Here is a 27992-nt window from a genome sequence, read left to right on the forward strand (position 1 = left end):
ATAGAGGGGCGGCTGGATTTTTTTCCCTTTTTTTTGAATGGGGTGTGTTTGGGGCGGATGGCGAAGCTCATGTTTCAGCGCCCGTGGGGGTCTGGGGCGGCCCAGCTTTGTGGACTATACTAAAGATTCATAAATGCACACTGCAGACTTAAAACCGCGGAGCTCGGGCTGACGCGGTGGGCTACCGTCGGGATCTCCCCAAGAAACTCCCCATCAACACACACTACTAGCCTGCTCACCCACTCCTGAGCACTGACTGCAGCTTCGCCGATCTCGGCGACTTTTCCACCCGGCGGACCTGCATGTCTCATTTTTAGACATGTTCAGATTTGTGGATTCACGGACTGTCCTGCTACTGGCAGCAACGCAGTTTGTTTTACTAGCCGTTGTCAGAGGCCAACGGGAGAGTGACCGTAAGTTTGGAGCTTTTTCATTGAAATGAAGTCTTTTTCTGCTAACAGAGAGAAAAGAAAAAAGTTTCTGGTGTTACCGTGGCGACGTGGGGGGCGAGTTTGGACCGGATCAAAAGCCATTTGGTTCACTCAGGTTCCACTGGGATTGTGGAAATTGTGTACTTTTGTGTAATTAGACCCCAGTTCGCAGTTATCAGAAGTTGATTACTGCCTTCTTTAGTGAAAGCAGGACATAATAGCTTGCAGACGACTGATGTTCTTCTCTGGAGTTAGCTTAAAGCTACCCGCCGTGCGCTTTGTAACTGAAACTCTTTGGCTGCACCTCAAATGGCTTGGTGCACCCTACATAGTGCACTACCTAGTTCTTTGAAGTAATGGCCCTTACAGCCGAATCTTGCAGTATATGTTCATTCAGTCTGCGGCTGATTGCCAAATATCTCTCTGTGGTACACATAGCGCGGTAATTGGCCGTAAAAGTTTTTTTAATGAACTACTTTGTGCACTATATAGGGAGTAGGGAGCAATGTGAGATGTAGCCTTGTAAGAGTAGTATCGCGGGATCCAGTAAAAACGCAGTCGATTTAACAACAGTTTGGGGTCTGTGTCCAAAACCACGTACTAAACTAATGAATGCACTACTAAGAGTGGTTCTATTTGACATACTTTTCAGTGTGTGGTTTCGACACAGCCTAAGTTTCTCTCCTGGCCTGAGGAAACTCTTCACCCTTACCAGGTGTCTGGTCAAGGTGTTGCCGAGCTGAACATTTGTTTAAAAAAAAGTTTAAGTTTATTTTTCAGTGTAGTGAGTTTACCAGAGAACTAGATTTAAGAATTAGTTTCTAGGCAGTGTGAGAGTTTGTGAAAATGGAGTGTTGCTAACATTTCATAGTTTAGTGTTTTTACTATACAAAACTTTAATCCAGTCAGTAAGTGAACGTTTTCTATGAGATGTGATTAAAAATAGCCTGCAAATTTTGATATTGACCAAAAGTAAACGTAGAGCACTAAATCCACAGGAACCTTTAGGGTCTGGTTAGCGTAGTTAAAACAGCACATGTAATTTTGTTCAACTCAATTTAATTTAACTTAGCTGAACAAAACAAAATGTGTGATTTCTCATTTGCTAATTAGCGCTATTAGGACTAGTAATGACCAAGGCACAAAATGAAGGCATCTTGTGCTCTTATGTCATATTGTAGTGTAGGACCTCCTAGTGTGATAAATTAACAAATGAGATGTTGCAGCACCATTTGTCACTGATCTCTACAAGGAGGCGAAGTATTTGCCCATTTGCTTCTTAGTCGGCATGCTAGCACGTGCACCTGTGTATGCATGTGTGAGAGAGCTTAGGACTAGCTGCAGGTCCTGGGAAGGATCAAATGGTGCTCAATCAGCAAACATTCAAAAGGGGTTTAGAAGGTATAGGGTTTATTTGGTCAGTGTTAGGGCATAGTTCATGAGATCTGGAGATTTGGCAAAAACCTCTGGAATGTTGTCAGAGGGGACCAAACCCACCAGGGAAAACATTAGACTGGCAGGCTCAAAGGGACACGAGAACCAGCTGGGGGTGAGAGTAATAAATGAATAAGTTGGAGGTATAAAATGTGCACTACATGTTCCGTACATGCTCTTTCCTTATTGCCTCCAGTGATAAGGTTTGACATGCACAGCTAATTAGGATGCCTCCTCCTATGTTCACTAAGCTCTTCTCGCCTGCAGTCAATCAGACAAGGAGAAAATGTTAATTACTATGCTAGTTATTTGGGAGGACCCATATAACCCCTAGTGCAGGAATCAAGAGCAATTTAGGAATTTTATAGATGGACTCATTCAGCTCCTACATTTTATGGCTTAGGCAACTACAGATGAGCCATTCACTTTATATCTAAGATGGAAGTTCTTTCATACCGACAGTTGAAACACAAACAGCCCCAGAGCTATGTGTATGTGTGTGTTTGTGTCTGAGGGTCGCTCCCTGCGACCCACAGAGGTGTGTTTGCACTGGCGGAGGGCGAGACCATTAGATCCAGATGGAGGTTGTGAGTATGATGTGTTTGCTTAAGGCACCAGTCCGTCAATGCTACCCTGTGTTGGTGAGAAAGGCCCATTCATGGCCAGGTTAGTGGATGGAGGATTTAGTTTCACTCACAGACAGACCACAGAAGCCCACATTTTACAGTAGGGTGTAAGATATGCATCTCCCATGCACTGATGTCATTCAGTCTCACAAAAAACTACATAACTTTAACAGTGTATCTGGTCATGCACTCTTAAAATTAAAGGTGCCAGAAAGGGTTCTTTGTGTGATGCCATCAAAGAACCACATTTGCTTCCCTAAAGGACCCTTCAGTGGTTGATTCTTTAGAGAACCAACTTTGTAAATGAGATGTATGAGTTTGAGCAGCCTCCGCATAATGTTCATGGAAGAGCCCTTAAACCGGGTTACATTATGTCAAAGCTCTTTATACCCTTAAAAAGTTCTTCACACTGACAATGTTACTCATTTATTAGCATGGTTATTCAGAGAACTCAAATGGTTCATCTATGGAATTGCTCGAAGAACCCTTTGTCGCACCTTTTTTTAAACAGTGTGGACATTAAGCTTAATAATTTTGGTCAACTCTGAAACCCCTTTGTGTACCTGCATGTGCATTAGAGCTGTCACTATCAGTATTATTAGTAATTGAATAATCTACAGATTACTTTGATGACTTATTGAGTTTTAGAAAAGGTCAAACAATAACAATAAATGAACAGTAACAAATCCATAGAATTTGAAATATTACAAAATACAGAAAAAGATAAATCGGAAAGCCTTTTAAAATGCTTCAATGCATATGAGTGTCCATCACGCTGGAGAATTCACAATATGCATTATCATCATGCAACTTGCCTTGTAATCATTACTGAGAAGGTTAATTTTAATATTTTTATTTTTCATTGAGGAATTTAATTCAGTTGATTCATTGTGACAGCTCTAAGATGGCATGCAAAATATATTCATAGTCAATCAAATGAGTAACAGTTAGGGATGGATTACTGACTGGGCCAATGGGGCCAGTGCCCCGGGGGGGTGCTGACTGCCAGGGGCCTTGGGGCACCTCAGACCACGTGGCTCAAAGACTAGGGACAATCCACTGAAGATGTAAACATAAGGTTATTGAATAGGTTTGTGTATAACCAAATTTGTATTATGATAAAAATTTTAAAGTATTAAAATCCCCCTAACACAGAGGTACATGTGCCCAGGGCCCTCATAAACCCATGATCTGTAGCCTGGCAGAATTAAACTCTTAAACTCTAGGCTTGTTATCCACCAATGAATTGTTCAGTAACTACTATGAAACTAATATGTGAGACATGTAGTTGTGAGAGTGAGCAGTCGAAATAAGGGGTCACATACAGACCTTTAACGAGTCAATTTAGATTGTAATCATGTAAATTATCATTTATGTGGGATTGGTTAGCTTGTGTGTGTGAGGGTGACTATGCCATGAACATGTGTGTGTTGACCTTTCTCTTACCCCTACACATCTGGTGGCTACAGAGGATGAGTTAGGCGGCTGTATCCAAGACGGCCTTCACTATGAGGACCGTGCTGTGTGGAAGCCGGAGGCGTGTCGTGTCTGTGTATGCGACTCAGGGGCGGTGCTGTGCGATGAGGTCATCTGCGAGGAGCTGAGGGATTGCGCCAATCCCATCATCCCACCTGGAGAGTGCTGCCCCATCTGCCCTGCCGATCACGACCAGCCCATCGGTCCGCGCTCTCTCACACCTCTCTCTCTGCTCAACACACCTGCAAAGCTGCTTCACACACCATCACCTCCACACTGTCTGTTTTGAGCTCCACAACTACCATTTAACCAAGCTCCACCCCCATACTCTTCGGTGGGATGGGCTATGGTTTTGTGATGACTGAGTCTGGAACTCAAAACAAAGAGTCAAAGTGGAGGGGAAAGAACACTTCAAAGTTTTGTGTCTTGAATGAAAGTTTCTCAGCCTTTTTCAGTTTTGTGTACTCCTTATTATGGAGTTATTTTAACGCTCTCTCAAAGTGAATCCGGCCTGTCATTGGACTCACATTGTATGAAGTCAAAACTGCCAATTATGTTGTTTGGGCTTCTAATCCACTGCATGATGAAATGTAGGTTTACAATTTTAGACTCTATGAACAGTCATACCACATACATTAAGTTCTATATTTTTAGCTTGCTACTGTCTTTTAAGTATTTTTATTACTTTTTTGACCTCAGAGCCTGTTTAGCTCCAAAAATATTGGCAAACAACAAAAATGTTTTAATTACAGCTCCTTTTGAATTCAAATTCAGACAGCGGATTAAGAGACTGGATACTATGGCTGGAGACTGGATACTACGTTCATCAGTGGATCATGGACAGTGCTGAGACAACTTTCATTTAATGATCAATATGTTTGAGATGCCTTACTCTGGTATTTACATTGGTCAGCTGAGTCTGTTTGAGCAAGAGGTTTTATGGACCCTTCTAATAAATAATAAACTCCATAACCCCTCTATAAACAAACCAAACTCAGACACTAGTGTAAATCGGTCAAATCTATCAGACTCAAAAGCTTATTAAAGAATCACTTTTGCTGACTCATGGAGTCACATGCTAAGTGATTAATTCAAGCAGATTCAGACACAGTTTGATAACTCCTACTAAAAGACTCAAAGATAGACTCTTAACAGTCTGATTCTGTTACTTTTCAAAAGCAATCACATTCTAGCTGAAATCTGATAATGCTTTTGTTACAATAAGGGCATAAAACTGAGAAGTGTTCTTCCAAAAGAAAGCTTTTGATGCACCTCTCAGTATATTCAGTCAAACCAGCAATGTTTTTAAAAGCACTTTTTCATTTTATAGACCTAATCAAACATGGTGCATGAAAAGGTTTTAAAAGATAAATTGAATACTGATACATTTACATGCAGATACTTCATCAAATCATGTTTCACCATCGGCAAAATCCACACAACAGTATTAACACATACTGTGTGAAACATAATGCTTTTGCTTAATCATTTCAGCAGTGTCTCATTGTATTTGCTGACACTAAAATAGAATGAGCAGCTCAAGAAATGTTTTAATTGCTTTACCTGTAATTGCTGTACCAGTAACTGTTAACTGAACCATTGCTTTTCCTAAACTAACTGCAGCAGAATGGGTTTGGAGGATGATGCGGCCTTGGTGCACTAATTAGTGCAGCGATGTTCGGTTTTCCAGTTTCGAGCCCTTTTGCTTGGTCCCTTCCAGGAGCAGTTGTTGATTGGTTTTGTCAGGGTGAAAAGGACATTGTTAAAGGCCAGAGTTTCCTAATTACTGCAGTTAGCAATTTATTTTGAGGGGCAGTCTTTTTTGATTTCTCTAATCATTTCAGATTATTCTGTTGTCACATAGTTAGTGACCCAGTGTGACCTTCCTGTTGTTTTCATGGTGATTTTTCATTAGTTTCCAAAGTTACTACGGTGTTTCTTGGTTGAACTATTAATGGTGTTGCTTTTTAATTGTTACAGGATTATTATAAACTGTGTAATGTTTTATTAATTTTGATGTTTTTTAACATTATCTTTTTTTCCATCTCTCATTCTGTTACCTGACTACAGAGACTATTGGTGCAAAGGTGAGTGAAAAAGTTATTTTCTTTTGAGTAACTGGAATAGAGATTTAATACAAACATTAAACGCAATATAATGAACAATACATTCTGCAGATCACAACTTTTACTAAAATGATTCTATTCCATACCCTATAACATTCAAAACACTGGGTTTGTGTGACATCTCTCTCAAATCTTTCACTGTAATTCATTACAGGGACAGAAAGGAGAACCCGGCGAGATTGCAGATGTGAGTTCCATCTAAATCTGCTCTTCTTCTACACAAATATTTATGGCGATTGTGACTTGATTTTGATATTGAAGTAACCGATTTTGAACATAATTTAAATAAATTCTTCTGCCATATAAAGTAGAACAAGACTTTTTTAAATTCTGACAGAAATGAAAAATGCTGTAGTTACTGATTAGCTAGGTTGAAACTGTCCTGCACTCATGTTCTTATTCTTTTGTGTTTCTGCAGGTTGTAGGACCAAGAGGACCCGCTGGCCCCATGGTATGACACCTCTGATGAATTTAACGCAAATTCAGTAACCTATTAAATGTGGTGAATTCTGCCAAAGTGCTAAAGTGCAGTTACAAACATCTCCACCAGGGGGCTTCTCTTAACTATGTGATGCTTGCATGTAGTGGAAGGCCCTAGCTGAGTTCTTCACTGTGGAGTTAAAACAACTACAGTTAAAGACACAGTGTGGAATAGTTGCTAGTTTTATTTAGAGATTTTATTACTGGGGGTAAAGCATTTGATCTTGGCTGCTGTTTCAGGGACCACCTGGAGAGCAGGGCCCACGCGGAGAGAGAGGTGCTAAGGGTGAGAAGGTAAGACAGTTTGCTTTTCTGACAGTTTCCCTTCCAGTCTTGAGAGCCGGAGTAATGAGTCAGCCCTAATTCTCTGTAATCTCAGTGTGATGGAGGGGGGCACTGAAAGTACTCAGCAGGATGTTGTCATGTGAAAGGGATTTTGCTAATCTCTCCACTTTGTTTTCTTTTCATCTGTTCTGTTTCTCAGGGAAGTCCAGGCCCCAGAGGAAGAGATGGCGAGCCCGGCACTCCAGGCAACCCCGGACCCCCTGGACCTCCCGGCCCACCAGGCCCAAGCCCCCCTGGACTTGGAGGAGTGAGTTTTGTCTGTCTTCTCTTCTTCTTGTCTCTTCCTGCCCAGTCTGTTACTTAATGACATGAACATAAGAGCGAGTGAATTAGTGTTTGGGTCAGTGTAGGAGATTGCAGTGTCTGCTCTTCTTTAAGTCTGTGTTTTTTCTGTTACAGAATTTTGCAGCTCAGATGGCTGGTGGTTTTGATGAGAAAGCAGGAGGAGTTCAGATGGGTGTAATGCAAGGACCAATGGTGAGATGACCTCCAGCATAAACACATTAGCATCATTACTGGTAAAATGATCCACATGTGATAATCTTTCGTTATTAAAGTCAGGCTATGTGAGTGTAGAAGATCAAAGGTTCTTAGATCCATTGCCTAGAAAGACACACTTCATTATGGACAGTTCTGGTAAATAATAATGTAGTGAATAAACCACTAATGTTTGTTTGAGTAACTCTTATTTGCTGGTTCGAGAGGGAAAAAAAACAAATATGCCCCCCATAGTGAAAAATAACAGCACTACAGCAAAGAACAACATGCAGAGAGTAGTGTTTTAAATAGAACTGGAACTGGATTGAGACTGAATAAACAGCTATACCCAGTTTTGGTGCTCACTCACCTTAATGCCTTCATCAGCTGTTTCTTCAAATTGTGTTGTTCTATGTTCTGTAAATCTGTTCTGTAAATCTGTTCCGTGTAGATTTAGCTGTGGATGCCCCAGATAAATACCTTAGCTAGAAAAAGCTTACACTGATTCCTGCACATCACAATACAAAACATTCTCTCTTTTAATATGTGAACTAAATAATCCAAAATATGCTATATGTAGCTCCAACTCTAACAAAGGAAAAGATATCAGCTGGCTAGTTGGTCAGTTGCGCCCTCTATTGGTGAACAAAAGAATTGCCATTTTCAGAATTCACCTGTTACACAAACTCCCTTAAAGGCAACCAGTTACACTGTTCAACAACTTACTATGAATTCCAGATAATCAGTTTATTATATTAAATTGTTTTATATTACATCATTTTTTGTAAATCACTTAAATGTACACTGAGTTTGTGTTTTATTGTTTAACTATGCATTAATTACATTATTCATTTATTAAGCTATGCATTCATTTATTTTTCTCTCTTTTTGTAGGGCCCCATGGGTCCCCGTGGCCCCCCTGGCCCCTCTGGAGCTCCTGTAAGTGTACACATATATGCACCCACACATTATAATTTACACACTTGTTATAATTTTGATAACATTGCTCATGGGATGCATGTTTGGACAGAAATCAAGTCTGCTTTATTGTCACATCCATTGTGCATTAAACTGTGCAAGTACTGCAGCTAATATTGAAACATTGAATAGTAAACAGTACACGCAGATATTAAACTTTGAAGTACACTGGACAATACAATCAAATTCCATTAAATTGACTGCGTGGGGGGATGAGTCAGTTTGTGAATTATACGGAAGATGCTTGATGATTTGGGGGTAAAAGCTGTCCTTTAATTTCAGATTGAGTCACTGATTGAAATGTGTATCTCCTACGTACATGCCCACACGTAACCCCACACTCTCATCTGTTGAAAATCCAGGGCCCACAAGGTTTCCAAGGCAACCCCGGAGAGCCTGGTGAACCCGGAACTGCTGTGAGTAACACAAATGGCTGCTTTCCATCTGACGCTGCAAGACACTACATGTTTAACCAAAATACATGAACACAAAACCTACATACACCTCCACATGCCTTTCTTACAGAAACTGGAGCTTTTGCTGGCCCATCTTTAGTGCATCCAACACCTTGAAATAACACTTTATTTGTTTTTAGCTATTCATATTCACATTACTGTCTGTTTCACCAGGGACCCATTGGACCCCGTGGCCCTCCTGGACCATCTGGAAAACCTGGAAGTGATGTGAGTAGCCTACTCAAAATCCAAATCTGGACATAATTTACACAAATGCTCTTGATGCTTTCACATGATCTATACGTGTTGCTAACATATCCTCTTCTTTAGGGTGAGGCTGGCAAATCCGGAAAGCCTGGTGACCGTGGACCACCAGGGCCTCAGGTGAACCTCATTTTGTAGTAGAAGCATTAAATACTAAGTTATAGAGTCTCCATTCTGTTATAGGGCATCCATAATATGTCAGTTTTAAGTATGCTCTTTTTAAAAGTCTTGTATTTTGTATGCTTGTTTGGTAGGGAGCTCGTGGATTCCCTGGAACTCCTGGACTTCCTGGCATCAAGGGACACAGAGTGAGTTGAAAAATAAGAAACTGTCTGATTGCAGGAGTAATATTTCATAAATATCCATAATTTTATGTCTGCGCTTTTCTAGACTTTGTGGCTTCTGCAGTCTAGGACTAGCTCTCATTGTGTATATCTGTGTAAAGACAGAGCAGTACTGACACATATTTGTGTTTGTAGGGACACCCAGGTATTGATGGCACCAAAGGAGAGACTGGAGCTGCTGGAGCAAAGGTATAAATACAACATCCCTCAGATTCACCCTTAAAAGCATGTTCTATTAGGACAATACAGTGCCATTCGCACATCTGCATCAGATGTTTAGACTGACTGATGCCACCTTTCTATAGATGGTCTCATGAGAATGAAGCTAATATTCTCTCATTCTCTCACACATTCTCACAGACACAACATTCAAAATACACACACACACACACACAAATCTTCTAAGCCACTTATCCTTCTGGGTCGCGGGGGGAGCTGGCGCCTATACATTCATGATAGGTTTTTGAAAATATGTCAAGCTTCACATGACGCAGACAAATGCAGTCATTCTATATGTGTTTTCCTATTTATACATACAACATATATCAGTGGAAATATAGGTACATTTGTTCCCTTTTGCCACAATAATGCACCTATAGAACCTTATGAAAATGAATAAATTGTTATATGTCATCAGCTTTTTAAACATATAAACAAACTTTATTGTGATATATTTTAATGTGTTACTGTTTTTTGTATGAAGAATTACTCTCTCACACATTTATCTTTCTTCCCTTTATTCTTACAGGGTGAGGCTGGTGCTCCTGGTGAGAATGGCGCTCCTGGACCAATGGTGAGTTACAGTGACCTGAAATACTGAGATTACCAGTCATGACTTCACCTATGCCTCATAACATCATCATTTACTTTACCATACAGTATCCTTGGTGACCCAGTATTGAATGGTCATCACATAGTCTTCTGTATGTCTAATGTTTGTTTCTTTTCTTTTGATTTTGTCTTTCAGGGCCCTCGTGGTCTGCCTGGTGAGAGAGGACGTCCTGGACCCTCTGGAGCTGCTGTAAGTGATCAGCCACCTCACTCTTGATGATGAGAAATGACTGAGATTATTATCATACTGATAATGACACTGATGCTGATATGGTGAAGAATTCTATGTAAGATGTCCCAGTAAAATGTACATGACTCTGGGCAATTCAAAAGCTTAAAGCTTAGTCTAAACCCAACGTCATAGCAAAAAAACAGCTCTATTTTACTTAGCTGCCTGAATGTTATGTGTGCAGGCATGAATGCCTTCATGTAACTTACTGTACAGAGAGAGCATATAAATAATGCTTGATGCTGCAACAGGTGCTGTAGGAAAGTACACTGTGCATGAGTTATGGTGGTTCCATTACTGAAACTTGGCTCTGTTTATATATTATTAAATAGAATTATGATTTAAAAACATAATTATTGTATTTGGCTTATTCTTGTCTTTCCTCCCTGCAGGGTGCCCGTGGTAATGATGGTCTTCCTGGCCCTGCTGGTCCTCCTGTAAGTACTACCTTCAAAATATCATTATAGACCATTCATCATGTATGCTTTATCAACTGACTGCTCTACAGTCTAAAGTACAGTTTACTTTTAGTAATGTAATAATTATTATTTTTTTGGTTTTGGGTGCTTTAGTGTTGGCAACCAGTAATTTTGCACACATCACTGTAAAAAGCGTTAGCCTGAGCAGCGTTTTGTGAATGAATTGGTTAATAAGGTTTCCTTAGTGATGGTGCATTATATATTTTTGGTATATTTTGTATAGTGATTCTGTATGTATATTGTGTATATTATGTGTAGGGTCCTGTTGGTCCTGCTGGTGCCCCAGGTTTCCCAGGATCCCCTGGTTCCAAGGTGAGTTCATACTTGTCAGTTGCCTGAATGTGTATTCAGCCACCTGTTATAAGCTTTTTATTCTATGCATACAAGAGTACTTATTGGGTTAGTTCAGAAAAAGTCTCCAACTGATAATCTTCATTTTACAGGGAGAGGCCGGTCCCACTGGAGCTCGCGGACCTGAGGGAGCACAAGGACCCCGTGGAGAGGCTGGTACACCTGGATCACCTGGACCTGCTGGTGCCGCTGTAAGTAAATTTGCCGAAATGTATATTTAAACCAGTGTTAAGCCTACTTCATGCAACAAAAATGAGATCAAACTAATGCCAAGTTCTTATAAAGTCTTTTACAAGCTATACAAGATCATGTACAGGACCGATCTAGGCTGTCTTGAAATGCTGTTAGAACTAAATGTCATAGTGAAAAGACATTTTTTATAGCGATTTACTTTTTTTGCTTGCATTTGTCTGCTTAGACAGTGTGCAAGACAAGAGACTGAATGTACAAAATTTTCAACACAATCCTATTCATCAAAACATAGCAACATAATTCTAGCCTCATGCTTTGGCAATGTAGCTGCTGAAAGCTACTATAGAAATTCAAACATTTGAACTTCTTGCAGGCTGAACTGAACAAACATACAGGAATTATACATCCTAAACCTGAATTTCTATACAGCAAAGTTCATCGTGCCAAAAACAACAAACTTGCTTCACATACTGTTACTCTTATTACTTTTATTGCTGGACAGTGCAACAGAAACTTCATAGATACTGTACATTTATGTATGACCTGTTAACAGGGAAACTGTATACACATTTACTCAATCATATCAACTTGTCTTAAAAGGTTTTGCACTCATAAACGTTCAGTGACTACAGACACTACTTACTCTGTTATCAAAATTAACTATGATCTGTTTTTATTTTTTGTAGGGTAACCCTGGTACTGATGGTATTCCAGGAGCCAAAGGATCTGCTGTGAGTATATTTTTCCATGTCTTTCCATTTTATTTCAAGTTACTGTCTGAACAGTTAACTGAATATAAGCATGTATGTACATAAACAAGCACTGTAACAAGAACAAACTTAGGCAAAGTTTTTATCAAGAGCTATTTGAGTGCTAATGGCGCCCCTTGTGGAGAATTTTCAGTCTGCTAAACATGAGTGAGTGAGTGAGTGAGTGAGTGAGTGAGTAAGTGAGTGAGTGAGGGAGTGAGCGAGAAGTATGTGAGTGTGTTAGTGAATGAGTTGCAAGCCAGGTCGTTGAGGTGCTTCACCTCTTAAAATCACTTCAGCATTTGTGATATAATGAATGTTTCTTATTAACTAACCATCAACCACGAAGTTATGTGAGAAATAGAATACTGCTGACTGTTCATATGGGACTTGCAAAACATACTTACTTTTGGTGTGTTCCTCTGCAGGGTGCTCCTGGTATTGCTGGTGCCCCAGGTTTCCCAGGACCCCGTGGCCCACCTGGACCTCAGGGAGCTACTGGACCTCTTGGGCCCAAGGGACAAAGTGTAAGTATTCATCACATTAACCAAGATGTTATCTGTTTCTTTTATTTTGCCATGTGTCTAGATCATTCTCATTCAGGCATTAAAAAGACTGTGCCTTTTAACAGGGAGACCCTGGTATCCCAGGATTTAAGGGCGAAGCTGGACCCAAAGGAGAGCGTGTAAGTGACAATCATCATTAACCACACCATTTCATCATTACAACCACCTCCACCATCATTATAGTCATTATTATCATTAATTAGTCACCATCAGCATTGTTGACAACATCATCCTTTTTTCAATGCCATCATTAGTGTCAGTTTCAGTGGAATATGTTTTTTGGAATCTGTCTTCTTTGAATCTAGTTTTATGAGTGTGGCAGCTACATTTGGCTATAATATAATCTTCAACCAAGGTTAATAGTTGTTTGTAGATTCCAGAATATGTACCCATGCATCTTTGCTTACTCTACACAGGGTGTAGCAGGACCCCAGGGAGCTCCAGGCCCATCTGGAGAGGAGGGTAAGAGAGGACCAAGAGGAGAACCTGGTGCCGCTGGCCCTCTTGGACCTCCTGGAGAGAGAGTGAGTCTGACAGACTTACACAATTTAGCATCAGTGCAACTAGATTACAGTATGATCTCTTTATATCCAGATAACTAATTATGCATGGTGTCCCTTTTTCTTGTTGCTAGGGAGCTCCAGGTAACCGTGGATTCCCTGGTCAGGATGGTCTTGCTGGTGCTAAAGTGAGTGAAAGCTAATGAACACTTAAGTTATATCTGATATTTTGCTACCAGTATCTACCAGTTAGTGTGAATGCTGAACAACTCTCTGTGGTTTTAATAGGGTGCACCTGGTGATCGTGGTGTTCCTGGGTTGACTGGACCTAAAGGTGGTACTGGAGATCCTGGCCGTCCAGGCGAGCCTGGTCTTCCTGGAGCCAGAGTGAGTAACTAAACTTTATTTGGAGAAATTTTCTTTGCCACAGACACTTAAATCTTTAGCTTTATCCAGAACCCTGCCCTGTTCACTGTCTAGTGCATTATTTAAGTCCAAATGCACGCTTAATCCAGCTTAATCCAGTGCACGCTTGTAAAATCCCTCAGTGCACCACAGTCAGTAGTTTACCTTGCCAAAATGCACTGTGTACAAAATCGTTTACTTGAATCTTGAATTGTGTTCTCAATAATAGTGCTCTAGAATGTGCTTCTGATTTTCCAATGTAGGAAACAGTGATTAGTGGACCATTTCAAACACATTGATTGTTTCCCGACAAGTCATTGTCATATTGCCTTAAAATTCGTTTATATAGACTGTATCTTCTTCAGTATTCAGTAATTCAGTTGCTCAGTGATTTTGGTCATTCAGATGACAAGAATACATTTCACCCTTGCAGCAGATGTCTTAGAACATTTGAATAAATTCATGACAGCTCTTTATAAGACATGCCACCTTTTAGCACTGTTAAGCACTTTTTATATAAACTCACAAGAAAAGACATGCTTTTGTATACTCTTAGTATATACATATAAACTAATTAATTACACATGTAAATTGCTTGCTGATAATTTTCTTTTTTTCTTTCTCTTCTTTTCCTTCATAGGGTCTTACTGGTCGTCCTGGAGATGCTGGACCCCAAGGAAAAGTTGGCCCATCTGTGAGTGTCCCAGCATCCACAGCATATTTACATTCAGTATTTTTGTAAAAGGTGAAATGCTTAAAAGAAAGACACAGGTAGAAGGCATAATTTGAAAAATAAACAACTCAACTATGCATGACTCAGATGTCTGTAAAAGTTTTTTATTAGGGGTGTAAATCTCTGACAACAATTAAATTCAGCTTTCATTGTTTAGAGAAACGATTGAGTGTGTCACTAAATCTCGATTAGATTGTTTCGGTATGATTCAGAATTATTACTAAAATTGTGACTGGAAGGACTATTCAATTAGTAGTGGAATACAGAGAGTGAAAAAAAAATACTTGTAGCATTTTTACATTTGAAAATAGCCAAAGAATTTGATTTTGGCCAAAAAATGAGTAAATATTGTAATCGTAATGATAATAGCGTTCCAAAATCAATGCAGTTGAATTGCCACTATCAGATACACAGAATAACTTTGATGCACTTTTTACACCCCTTATGACAAAGTTTATTGTAAATAATCACATTACATTCACAGCTATTGGGCACAAAGAGATAGAAATAACACAAATCTCTTTCCCCCCTGACAGGGTGCCCCTGGTGAGGATGGCCGTCCTGGTCCCCCTGGTCCTCAGGGAGCTCGTGGACAACCTGGTGTGATGGGATTCCCTGGTCCTAAGGGAGCCAATGTAGGATCACTAAAGATCACTAAAATCACACTACAAATTTCCTCAGATATTTCATGAGGTCAGCTTAAAGTGTTTGTGTCTCACTGCATTTGTCTTTCTCATGTAGGGTGAGCCTGGCAAACCAGGAGAGAAAGGACTTGTTGGCAGCCCTGGTCTTAGAGTAAGCAATCCTTATTCAAGCTCTGTTACTTGTGGTATTCAATTGACATGAACAACCAAAAGGAGACCTAAATTTACCATGTTTTTCTTCAGGGTTTGTCTGGTAAAGATGGTGAGACTGGACCTGCTGGTCCTCCTGGCCCTGCTGTAAGTACTGCTTTACTTTATCATTTATATTTGATTAAAACAAGACATACAGAGAAAAACGAATCATTACACAGTGCCATCACAGTGCTCACAGATTAAAGAAGTAATAATAATAAATCACATTAGAAAATCAGTCCTTAAAGGACCCACATTGTGGAAAACCAAGTGTATTAGCACTTTTAAAGTTTGAATAGTCACTCTCCAGTCTATTCAGTCTATATATGGAAATTAAACTGCAAATACAGCCTGTTTTGAATTATTTTTTTTCTGTGATGTCACAGAAAGCAGTGCATTTCCATAAATCTGCCTATTTAGTTGACAGCAGTTTAGCTCTTCCCATTCACACTAAAGTTATGAGGCAGGCATGTCAAACTGGGGACGTGCTAGGCCAAAGTGCTGCAGAGATTAGCATTTACCCTCATCTAACACTCTGAATTCAGTTCATGGAAACCTTGCTAATTAGCTGAAGAGCTGAATCAGGTGTGTCTGATGAGGCAGTGTGCTGAAGTCTGTACATGTATGACTTTTTAAATAGTTTGGAAGTGATAAGGATAAGAAATGATAAACTGCTACCAAGAATATTAGACCAAATAATAACCATTGCTTTGTGCCGTTTCAGGGACCTGCTGGAGAGAGAGGCGAACAGGGACAGCCTGGTCCTTCTGGCTTCCAGGTACAATGAGAAACCAACACATTAATACATACAACAGTCACATACAACTTTAGAGGGTGTGTAGAGGGTGGGCATGCTTATGCTGATACGTGATTATAGTCATTACGTCTAGTTTTGTTGAAACTGCTCAAATCTAACTTTGCCTTGATTCTCTGCAGGGTCTGCCAGGACCTGCTGGACCACCAGGAGAAAGTGGCAAACCAGGTGACCAGGTAAGAATTACCCCATTTACTGATGACTTTAGTATGATGAACATATTTTTTTGACAGTAATGGTAATAATAACTGAGTATCCTGGCCACTTTCTCCCTCCTTACTTCTGCAGGGTGTTCCCGGAGAGGGTGGTGCCCCTGGTGCTGTAGGACCAAGAGTGAGTTCCTTTTACCATGATTTACCGTCAAGATGACTGTATCACACAGACTGAATGCAGTAGAATCTCTTGTACTGGATTATACTGCAGGAAGATGACTGTGTAAGTCTGTGTCTCTCTTAGGGTGAGCGTGGTTTCCCTGGTGAGAGAGGAAGTGCTGGACCTCAGGGTCTTCAGGGACCAAGAGGACTTCCAGGTACTCCAGGAACTGATGGGCCCAAGGTGAGATCTTTGACATAACTTTACTAAAGCTATAACTTATGCATCGTTTTATGTTCACTATAATAAATATCACATCCTATGTGTACTGTTAGCCACTTCAAATTTCTTGCCTCCATCTTGCCATTGTCTTATTTAGAGGGCCCATTTTATGGAAAAAAAGAGTTTAAAGAGTGAACACTGGTGAAGTTTTAAAACATAATGTTCACTCCTCAGTCCATATTTGAAAACTAAGCGGTCCATATTTGAAAACTAACCTGCATGTGCAGCCAGTGTTGAATGAATTGTTTTTGTGCTGTCATGAAAACCAAGGCATTTACATATATTCAGCCTACAGTAATTTAGCTCTGCCCATTCATACTGAAGTTATAAGAAGTGTTTCAGTTTGAGCTGGTTTTTAAATGAAGCTCAGTAAAAGGTAACAATCATATCATTTGTATATTTGAGTCTTAAAAACACAGTAACAGAAACCGCCTGTTTGATTCTTAGGTTTAAAGTGAGGTTTGAAATTGGTGATGTGACATGGCCAGGGACTGTTTTGGCACATAAACCAAGAACAGTCCCAGTGGACCTTTGGAGTAAAAAATAAAATATAATGAAAATGTAAGATAGAAGCCCTTTAAGACACTTTACTTAGATGTCTTCACTATTTGTTGGCATCATATTTTTTGTTTGGGAACTCTTGCATACCATTTATCTTAAACTGATGTCTCCTACAGTGTTGGTTTTTAAGCCTGATCTTAAAATACCCTGCACTGCCCATTTTGGTGTTTTACCTGCACCACCACACCCACATAATTAGCTGATTGGTTCAGTCAGGTGTGTTAGAGCAGGAAAAACAGTAAAATGGACAGGGCAGAGGCCCTCAAAGACCAGGGCCTACAGCAACTGTCCCTCCTCATCTGCTCTTGCATAGTAAATACAACAGCGAATGATGTTAAATGTTAATTAAAACAAAACCACCGAAAATCATGAACAATTTGAGAAACAATGGAAGGCCTGGTCAATCATTAGAAAAATTTTAAGTTAATGTGTGACCATGTCATAGTATTGCCCCTTACATATTCATATAGTTCACAGCGATTATTAAAGCTGTTTTCATGTTGTTTTTATCTTGCCTTGTAGGGTGCGATAGGCCCAGCTGGTGCTTCCGGTGCCCAGGGTCCTCCTGGTCTGCAGGGTATGCCTGGTGAGAGAGGAGTTTCTGGCATCCCTGGACCTAAGGGTGACAGAGTAAGCAAAACATTCACACCCAACAATCTTTCTCTGAATGCTCTAAAATGCAACCTTGGATTTGTTCGCATCTCGTGCATTTACAGTGATGTAATAATGCAATATGTTGCATTTTATCAAATTGTATTACACTGTGTTGTATTGTACTGTATTGTTTTGTGACAAGTGTGTTAGCCTATGGCTAGTGTGTTAGCTTGGGGCTAACATATTAGCTTGTGGCTAGAGGGTTAGATCAGGACACTATAAAGTACAGCTTTTGTTTCAAGTATTGTACTTTCATGATGTCTATGATATTGAAAGCTCTAACAAACTGAAATGAAAACATGTACCAATGTAAGGCATGTAAGTTTTCCTGTTTGGAAAAACAGTGAGTCGAGAAACCACTGTATCATATCGAATCAAATTATAAATTTTCTGAATCTGTACTCTCATGCAAACTATTTTGAGTAACAGAGCTTGAACCACCTTTTGGTTCTGATGGATTTGTTTCATTTACTTATTGATTGGTCAATTGAACGAGCTGATTGGCCTCTCCTTTTCAGGGTGACAGTGGAGAGAAAGGACCTGAGGGAGCTCCTGGAAAAGATGGCTCAAGAGTGAGTTTTAAACTGTTCTATATATCTATGTTTTTTAGGTAAATTATTTCATTGTTTAAAAAAGGTATTTGCCTTATCTTTCTGAACATGCGCTGCTTGTGTTTCTCTGTAGGGTTTGACTGGTCCTATTGGCCCACCTGGTCCTTCTGGCCCCAACGGAGCTAAGGTGACCCTTTGATCAATCTCTTATGCTATGTTTTTACATTTTTATTAAACGAGAGCAGTGGGATTCTAGTGGATTCATTTCTAATCTCCACCCACTCTTTCTCTTTCTCAGGGTGAAACTGGTGCTATTGGACCAACTGGACCTGCTGGTGCCCGTGGTGCTCCTGTAAGTATGATTATGTTTTATTCTGCTCGAGATTGTGTTACCACGGTATCTGATCTAATTTCTTTCAGCTCTTCTCATCTTGAACTTTGTTTCTTCTTCTCTCTCAAGGGTGACCGTGGTGAGGTTGGACCTCCTGGCCCTGCTGGTTTTGCTGGACCCCCTGTGAGTAGAGCTGCATCTATTATTATAATTATAAACTAATATAATTAAAAGCACAATATTACGTAACTGACAGAAATCATCAAAAGCATTAATGAACATTACGGTCATCAGTCATGAGTGATGATTAATTCTAGCATCACTAGAATATGTATTTTTCCTAATAAGCGTGAAAAAAATCAGCAATAATTACACCTCAAACATAATCAAACATTTAGTGAACATCTTGTCAGAGTAATAGAGGGATGTGGGAAAGTTATGTGTGAAAACACTAGATTTTGAGCTAAACAGAAATGGAAATGGGTGAGGTTGTGTCTGTTATTGAAGCCTTTTTGTAGTACAGGTACTAAAACTGATCTGAGATTGAACTGCTTTACTTAAATGAACATTGTCATTTTTTTCAGAATACTAGAATTTTGAAAAAAAAAATCAAAATCAATTTTCCTCACTTTTTGGAAATAAAGGAGTTTTATGTAGTATGTAAACACTGTTAAAAATGCACCACATGTAGCCCCTTGTTTTGTTTCTCCACAGGGTGCTGATGGCCAGCCTGGAATTAAGGGAGAGCAGGGAGAGTCAGGCCAGAAAGGAGATGCTGGAGCCCCAGGACCTCAAGGACCATCTGGAGCACCTGGCCCAGTTGTGAGTAACATTTTACAAAACATAAGTTAGGTATCAAAGCATGCTGTGGAAACAAGTAATGCTCTGCCCTGTACTTTCCTTGTGTGATTTTGAACATCAGTTTGAACATCAATACTGTGACATATTAATGTTTGTTTGCTTGGTTTCAGGGCCCAACTGGTGTCTCTGGTCCTAAAGGAGCTCGTGGAGCACAGGGAGCCCCAGTGAGTCTTTGTTATATTATCTTAATTATCTGAATCATGTAGCTGTGGTTGTTTACTGCGATTTCTGTTTAAGCTTTGCTGAGTAACCTTTTTAGGCAATGCTAATGCTCTGTTGGTTAATTACTGAGTTTATGGGCAGTACAATTACCGTGTTCATGTTTTAGAATTAGACTTAATGTTATTGTTGTTATATTTTCTGTTCTAGGGTGCTACTGGTTTCCCAGGTGCTGCTGGAAGAGTTGGACCACCTGGTCCCAATGTAAGCCCTTTACAACTTCACATGAACGTCTCACTGTTTCCACTCTATAGAGATTATATTGTGTGCATCTGCAAAAATAAATATGTATATGAGTATGATCTTCCAGTATTTCTTTATTTAGTCAAAAAGGAAATAAATATGCATTTACGTACAAATACATAATGTATACAGTACAGGTCATAGTACTAATTCATAAGATCTAATCTCATATTTCTCCTTTCTCTTCCCCCTCTGTACCCTTTTTTCCTTTATATTTTCTTCTCTCTCGCCATCTCTCTCCTCTTTCCCCATCTCAGGGTAACCCTGGCCCTGCTGGCCCAGCCGGTCCTGCTGGTAAAGATGGTCCTAAGGGAGTTCGTGGTGATGCTGGCCCAGCAGGAAGACCAGGAGATGCTGGACTGCGTGGACCCCCTGGAGCCCCTGGAGAGAAAGGAGAGCCTGGAGAGGATGGTCCCCCTGTAAGGCTCAAACTCGTTTCTTAGTTGTCCATTCCAGTGCACCTCCACTGTCACATTTGTTTGTGAATCACTCATCTCTACATACTGCCCACCACAAAGCCTAATAACGTTTGTCATGCTTTTCCTCTTCTTTCATATTTAGGGTGCTGATGGTCCTGCTGGTCCTGCAGGTCTTGCTGGTCAGCGTGGTATTGTTGGTCTGCCTGGACAGCGTGGTGAGAGAGGTTTCCCTGGTCTTCCTGGACCTTCTGTGAGTATAAAAAGCACCAAATCACTCCACAAAACACATAGAGATAGAGAATGATATAGAGCTTTAGATAGAAATACATATTTGGGAAGAATAATGTATGAATATATGATTGATTTTTTAGACAGGGTATCATTGGTATTAGAGGTACTGAGAATTTTAATTAGTTTGGCCTGGGCAGATTTTACTTTGATCAATATACATCCAAACGCTGATTTTAATTTTCATTGTCATTTATGGTTCTATTGCAGTTACTATTAGGTACATTTTCAGTGAGCATTTGATGAGCACTTCATTGTGAACAATAGGAGTGAACACAGTGGTGCAGTATCTGAGTGCAAGTTCTGTTGGGCCTCATGAAAATGCTAAAAATTGTTAAGAGTTTCAAATATCACAATCACAATCCTTACTCTAAGCACTGATTAATTTATTTCTTGCTTAATGACTCTGTTCTGCTTTGTGTCACAGGGTGAGCCTGGCAAACAGGGAGCCCCTGGAGGTGCTGGTGACCGTGGCCCACCTGGCCCTGTTGGACCCCCTGGACTGACTGGACCTGCCGGAGAAACTGGACGAGAGGTAAAGAACTCCCCTAAGCTAATTACATGAAGCTTGAGTTAAAGAAAAAAGAATCAGAATGATGTTATTCACACTGCCCAAACTGACCTGAGAGTGATTCAGAGACCTGAGAAGCCATTGATGTAATTGGATGGGCTAGAATAGACCAGAATTGGGCTGATACTGTTGAAACCACATTTTAAGTCATTTGACTTGGATGTTTTGATTTCAGAACAGTAAGGTAGAACAAAGACCTTGATAAAATAACCAAGCTTAAAGACAAATCACTCTCTTTTTTTCTTTGCCTTTAGGGAACTCCTGGAGCTGATGGTCCTCCTGGCAGAGATGGTGCTCCTGGCGTTAAGGTGAAGACAGAAACAAATACATTGTCCTGTCTATTTCACAAAGCACTTTTTGAGCTGAACCAGTGAAATGTAGCACATACAGTATAGTGTGATATACTATGTTGTAATGCTACCTAAAACTCATTATTATTAGCAAGCTAACATAAGTACTAATAAAGTGACTGCTTCTGTTAATGAATGTGTCTTCTGCAGGGTGAACGTGGTAACACTGGTCCCATTGGTGCTCCTGGTGCTCCCGGTGCCCCTGGTTCTCCTGGTCCTGTTGGTCCTGTAGGCAAACAGGGAGACAGAGGAGAGAATGTGAGTACTCTGCACCCAGAGATGAGAAATTCATTGGGTTTAGGGATTGCACCATTGTACATCACAACACAATTGTTAATATCTTCATTATCGTTTAAATAATTGCAATATTTTGTAGCACCACCAAATCACCAACTTGAGCATCAGCAAATCTATCAATAACACCAGCACAGTTATCAAACCTATTTGAAAAACAACAACAAAAAAACGCATTCCAACATGAACAGACCCAGCATTATTATTAGTGACCATACCATCATAAATGCAGTTCTCAAACGTTTTTAGCCTAAGGCACCCTTTGTAGATAGTGTCACTGCACTTAGTGTGCCCTCTGTGGCTCCCAATTTGAGAACTACTGGTTTCAATCATCAGCCATGATAGCTTATCAAAATCACCATACAAATATGATTACAAACAAAAGTGTCCTATTTTTCAAAAAGCTTCACTAGTCTTTGGTTTATGTTCACAACATTACAATTGGTCATGCTAGCCCTCATTTATAGTAATATTCTCACCAATGCCTGTGGAAACTCCCAGTATAACCCATGTCAAACAATCATCCACCAATCAGACAAACATATAGCATCAACTGCCCGTTTGCATCTACTAATTATGACATTATTACCTGTGAAATATTTAGCAGATGGATCAATGTTCTGCACAGTGTTATCCTATTAGAATGGCAATGTGCAAAATTAGAAAGGGTACAAAATTAATACTCATAACATTATTATTTTTTTAACATTAAGTATTGCTAGCAACTATGTTGGATTAAAGAAATCTATTCGAATCTTGAAACCACAAAGCAATGTTTTTTGATTTTCTAGAACACAAACAGGACAAGCCTGGAGTTTTCAAAGGCAGTGCGTCCAATGCAAACCAACATAAAATAATAAAACATTTTAAGAGTCTGTTCAGTTTTTATTATAGGAATATACATTGCTTTGGCTCATAATGGAATAAGTTCAGTCTCACAACTGAGGCATGAAAAAGGTGTATTTAGGAATCCCTGTTATAAATCTAGTGGTTGTGATGGTGTTACAGATTTCTGTGACCTCTAAGAGACAAAAAATGTTTATAGATTCTAGAATGTCTTATCAAGACCCTTTTCAGCCATTATACTCTAGGTGTATTGTTCAGTTATTAATCTTAAGACTTTTAATCCACAAAAGTGTCCTGCACTCCAACAAGCTTTTAGCACACAACATTAGAATTAGCCATGCCAGTCTTCTTTTACAGTGACATTCTCATTCATTACCATGAATATTACCAAGGTAATCCACATCAAACAATCATCAAGACTACCATACCACAAGGAAATCAGTAGCATTTACACGGTTTTTGAGGTTGCCTGTGCCTTTTGCATTAATCATTTTGTTCATGATAATCGTTGGTGTTACTAAAGCAATACCATTCTCTTTTCTTTAGGGACCACAAGGACCTGCTGGACCTCCTGGACCTGCTGGAGCTAGAGGCATGGCTGTAAGTACTTGTTTGAAAGAGCACAGTTTTGTACATGTTACTGATTATACATTATACAAGATTTTGAAGAATATGTATTAGTCGTTGGATAAATAGAGGGTAGTGCTTCCAGCATGTATTGAGCATCTTGATATTCTCTCTATTACAGGGCCCTCAAGGACCACGTGGAGACAAGGGAGAGACTGGTGAGGCTGGAGAGAGAGGACAGAAGGGACATAGAGGATTCACCGGTCTTCAGGGTCTTCCTGGACCTCCTGTGAGTTTTTGCTTCAAACTCCTTTGTCTATAAGTGTTTCCTCTCAAAACAGGAAAAACAAATCTGTGATATGGTTTAACCCCTTAACAGGTTTTATTACAGACTTCTATAACTCAGCAATAGCTCAACCAGTTTGCCTTGAAGTCCCTGTCGTTACTGAATAAAATCCTTTGTTTGTAATAAGCCTGGGATGTAAAAGGATTAATAAAGCAATGGGTTTGATTTTGCTCTTGTGTTACAGGGTTCTCCTGGTGACCAGGGTACTGCTGGACCTGCTGGACCTAGCGGAGCTAAGGTGAGAATCTTAGATTTTTGTAAGATCTGCTAATACAGGTTGTGTAAAATGTCACTGGAAAACTATTGCTATAAGACCTAGGAAGTTGTGCATGAGTCCTGCTTAACCGATCTCTTTCTTGTAGGGACCCCCTGGACCAGTTGGTCCTGCTGGAAAGGATGGAGCAAATGGTCAGCCTGGACCTATTGGACCCCCTGGACCTCGTGGACGTTCTGGAGAGTCTGGCCCAGCTGTGAGTTTAAATATATGGATGCTTATTCAACTTATTCAATTACATGCTCTAGCACTTGTCACACAAAGTGCCTCATGTTGGTTAAAGTAATCATAAAATGTATCAGAAGGAATATTTTACCACTTGCAGATCCACAATGCTGCCTCTGAATAATCATGAGCATAGATTTAGACTTGAGTTCCGGTCATTAACATCTTCAAAAACTTTAGTGGAAGATTGGGTCCACCTGATGGGAAAAGAACATGTCTGATTTTTTTCTGTCTCTCTCCTTTGTTGCCTCTCTCTTCAGGGTCCTCCTGGTAACCCCGGACCCCCTGGTCCTCCTGGTCCTCCAGGCCCTGGCATTGACATGTCTGCCTTCGCCGGACTGTCTCAGACTGAGAAGGCTCCTGATCCCCTGCGTTACATGCGTGCCGACGAGGCCTCTGCTTCTCTGAGACAGCACGATGTGGAGGTGGATGCCACGCTCAAGTCCATCAACAGCCAGATCGAGGACATCCGCAGCCCTGATGGCTCTCGCAAGAACCCTGCCCGCACCTGCCGCGATCTCAAACTCTGCCATCCTGAGTGGAAGAGCGGTAAGAAAAAGAGAGCAATCAAGTAGGAATAGAAGAGAAAGGGAGAGTGAAATGTGGGTACAGAGACAGAGATAGTAAAAGGGAACCCTGTGAACTCTGGGCTTATTATTCAGTTATTAATCTGAAGCCTTATTATTGCATATTATAACAACTATAAAAATTACTCAGTAACTACTATGAAACTGTAAGGTACGTATTTATGAGAGTGCTAAACTGAGGAGTTTAATCGATAAATGTACTCAAAAATGAAAACAAAATATCAGATATAAAGGTAGCATTATGTCATTAAGAAAAGAAAAGTGACTAGACAAGTGCTTATAGACTACACCATGAGCATGAGAACACTGTACACATTATGATTATAATTATCATAATTGACTGGTGCATTGGCATGTTTACCATAATGTGACCACTGTCCATAGGTGAGTACTGGGTGGATCCTAACCTTGGCAGCACTGCTGATGCCATCAAGGTGTTCTGCAACATGGAGACAGGAGAGACCTGCGTCCGCCCCAGCAACCCCACTATCCCACGCAAGAACTGGTGGAGCAGCAAGAGCAAGACATCCAAGCATGTGTGGTTCGGAGAGAGCATGGGCGGTGGCTTCCACGTGAGTAATACATTTACTCCACTGAAACATTCATACATTAGTTTGCTAAAGTGTATCTCAAAAAGGTCATGTCAGAGTTGTACTAAAACAGAGGATTCACAGTGGAGGGCATTGTACAGAAAAATCAAAAGTGAATAGCAGTCACTTTGTGATCATTAAAGGACCCATATCGTGAAAAAACAAGATTTCCCCACTTTTTCTTAAATGGAATGAGTTTGATGGGGTATGTGACCACTGTTAAAATTCTAAACCATGCTATTCAATCCCTCAGTTCATACAATCTATGTACTGGGGAGACTGGAAAATGGTCATATAAAACAAATTATGACTGTTTTATATATAAAATTACAAAAATGTCATAAGTGGAAAAAACATACAAGAAAAATGGGCCCTTTACATGTAAATCAAGAATGTTATACTTGTGTTGTACTAAAACAGAGAGGGAGAACTTTATTGTGCTGAGCTATAACCAAAATAATAACTCATTCTCTGACCATGATCTCATCTTCCTTTCTTATCTGAATTTCTCCCAAGTAATTCACCTCACCTCAGCAAAACACAACAGTGTTTGTGTATATCTTTGTGTTTGTGAAAGCCACAACATGCATTTAACATGCTCACTGAAAGGAACCAAAGAAACTCATAGTGTTCATCACCCACATATTTTCCCTAACACCTACATCGCACAGAAAGAAGCATAATCCTTTCTAGAAATAGAAACTGTGAAGACAAGTAGGCTTTTTCTAAATAAAAATGCCTTGCTCTTTCTGTGTAAGCATGAATAGCAAATAGTGATTTGCAGCTATGTTATAAACCCCTGCTTGACTGGGCTCCCATGTAATTTTCTCACTGCTTGGAACCCAATCAAATTTTCCTGCTGTCACTCTCTGAGGTTCTGAATGTGTGTCATGGTCTGAGGCAGGCAATGTTAGATAAAAGAGGGGTTGTCTTTAGTCACACAGTTCTTTCTGTTAATGATACATTTTCTCTTCTGTTGTAACAAATGTCATCTTCATACATTTCTCCTGCAGTTCAGCTATGCTGAGAATGGCCAGATGCCAAGCACAGCCAACATTCAGCTGAACTTCCTCAGACTGCTGTCCAGTGAAGCTTCTCAGAGCATCACCTACCACTGCAAGAACAGCGTGGCCTACATGGACCAGGCAACCGGCAACCTGAAGAAGGCTCTCCTGCTGCAGGGTTCCAACGATGTGGAAATCAGAGCGGAGGGCAACAGCCGATTCACATACGCCGTGCTGGAGGATGGCTGCACGGTAAGATTCACACAGTAATAGACAAGCAGGCAAACACATCAAAAAACATGTTTGTTTCTTTAAAGACCCATTTTGATATGTGAGATGTGTCAATGCGAAATGTGTCAGTGCGAAAAACCTTTTTAAAATTTAAAAAAACTTCCACATAATGCAAAGGGACTATACCAATTAAAGACTTTTTCTAGACACTTGTCTCCAAGCAAAGAACCCTTTAGGAACCTTTATTTCTAAGAGTGCGATGATGATAAAATTTGACCTACATTTATAAATAATGTTAGAGGTTTAAATTTTTAAGACATTATATTCACTGACATGGATTCTACTTCTCTACTTTACAGAAGCACACAGGTCAGTGGGGTAAGACTGTGATTGAATACAAAACTCAGAAGACATCTAGACTGCCCATCGTGGACATTGCTCCCATGGACATCGGTGGAGCTAACCAGGAGTTTGGAGCGGACATTGGACCAGTCTGCTTCTTGTAAAAAAAACAAAACAAAAGTGGAACACGATATAAGACATGGAAAGATATAAAATGATAAGCAATAGCTCCATGAAGAAGCAATACACTCTCCAAATAAAGAAATATGGAAGGAAAAGGAAAGGAAATTGAAAAATTGAAAAATTGGTGAATGCTTTTTTTTCTCTAAAACACAAAAGTTGTGTTGTCCACGTTTAGTGCCCTGGAGACCAGCACTAAGCAGCACTGGCCCATGAGTCTCTCCCTCTGAAATCCAGCCATGTTTCCCCCTCAAAGCCTCAGTGAAGTCCTTCCTCCTGACGGGAGCCGAGGAGGAAGAAAACAAGCAGAGACTAAACGAGTAAGAGATGGAAAGCACAGAAACATGGCTAGATGTCATCACATATGGCAAGGGTGGGTGGTGCTTTAGAGCTGGGTGCAATTTTGGTTGAATACCACAAAAGCCCCTCCCACTAAGATCATCTCGAACCACACCCAGTCCCACTCTGCCCCTCCCTCTGCTTCCTGACTGTGACTCAGTAAAAGAAACATCACATTCTGCTAGGTATTGTGAAATGTTAAAACTGGGGAGGGCGGGAGTTAACATTTACTGTGTATAATAAAGAAAAATCTTGGTTCAGTTGTTGTAAAAGTCTGTTCTGAAACAGCCAGATCTATATATTTTCACAATTATGTGTTTGTGTGTGAGCGAGTGCGTGTCTATGCACACCAACACTTTTTTTGGGAAGTGCAGTTTTCAATTTTTTTTTGTTTTGTAGTGTGC

The 27992-nt window shown here is 40.2% G+C and overlaps 1 protein-coding gene across 2 annotated transcripts; it reads left to right on the forward strand.

Moving 5' to 3' along the window:
- Positions 1-52: 52 nt before the first annotated feature.
- col2a1a (collagen, type II, alpha 1a) lies at positions 53-27984 on the forward strand. Of its 2 annotated transcripts, XM_036579246.1 has the most exons (54): positions 53-413; positions 3961-4170; positions 6038-6054; positions 6248-6280; positions 6512-6544; positions 6814-6867; positions 7058-7165; positions 7318-7395; positions 8290-8334; positions 8736-8789; positions 9003-9056; positions 9159-9212; positions 9347-9400; positions 9572-9625; positions 10185-10229; positions 10404-10457; positions 10889-10933; positions 11234-11287; positions 11419-11517; positions 12205-12249; positions 12696-12794; positions 12899-12952; positions 13250-13357; positions 13468-13521; positions 13622-13720; positions 14379-14432; positions 15008-15106; positions 15213-15266; positions 15359-15412; positions 16032-16085; positions 16244-16297; positions 16410-16454; positions 16578-16676; positions 17799-17906; positions 18449-18502; positions 18615-18668; positions 18780-18833; positions 18942-18995; positions 19527-19634; positions 19784-19837; positions 20043-20096; positions 20393-20554; positions 20697-20804; positions 21270-21377; positions 21668-21721; positions 21914-22021; positions 23450-23503; positions 23652-23759; positions 24001-24054; positions 24179-24286; positions 24576-24864; positions 25287-25474; positions 26506-26748; positions 27087-27984. In XM_036579246.1, the coding sequence occupies exons 1-54, from the start codon at positions 320-322 to the stop codon at positions 27231-27233; spliced, it is 4482 nt and encodes a 1493-aa protein (XP_036435139.1). In that variant the 5' UTR covers positions 53-319; the 3' UTR covers positions 27234-27984. The 2 variants fall into 2 exon arrangements, with proteins under 2 accessions (XP_036435139.1, XP_036435140.1); XM_036579247.1 differs by lacking the exon at positions 3961-4170.
- Positions 27985-27992: the final 8 nt, after the last annotated feature.

This window comes from Colossoma macropomum, unplaced genomic scaffold (genome assembly GCF_904425465.1).
Source record: "Colossoma macropomum unplaced genomic scaffold, Colossoma_macropomum, whole genome shotgun sequence".
NCBI classification, from domain to species: Eukaryota; Metazoa; Chordata; class Actinopteri; order Characiformes; family Serrasalmidae; genus Colossoma; species Colossoma macropomum.

Coding starts and splice junctions, on each gene's coding strand:
- col2a1a (XM_036579246.1), top strand. CDS start 320: ATGTTCAGATTTGTGGATTCACGGACTGTCCTGCTACTGGCAGCAACG. Junction 16,086..16,243: donor CTGGTCCTTCTGGCTTCCAG/GTACAATGAGAA, acceptor GATTCTCTGCAG/GGTCTGCCAGGACCTGCTGG. Junction 24,055..24,178: donor CTGGACCTAGCGGAGCTAAG/GTGAGAATCTTA, acceptor TCTTTCTTGTAG/GGACCCCCTGGACCAGTTGG.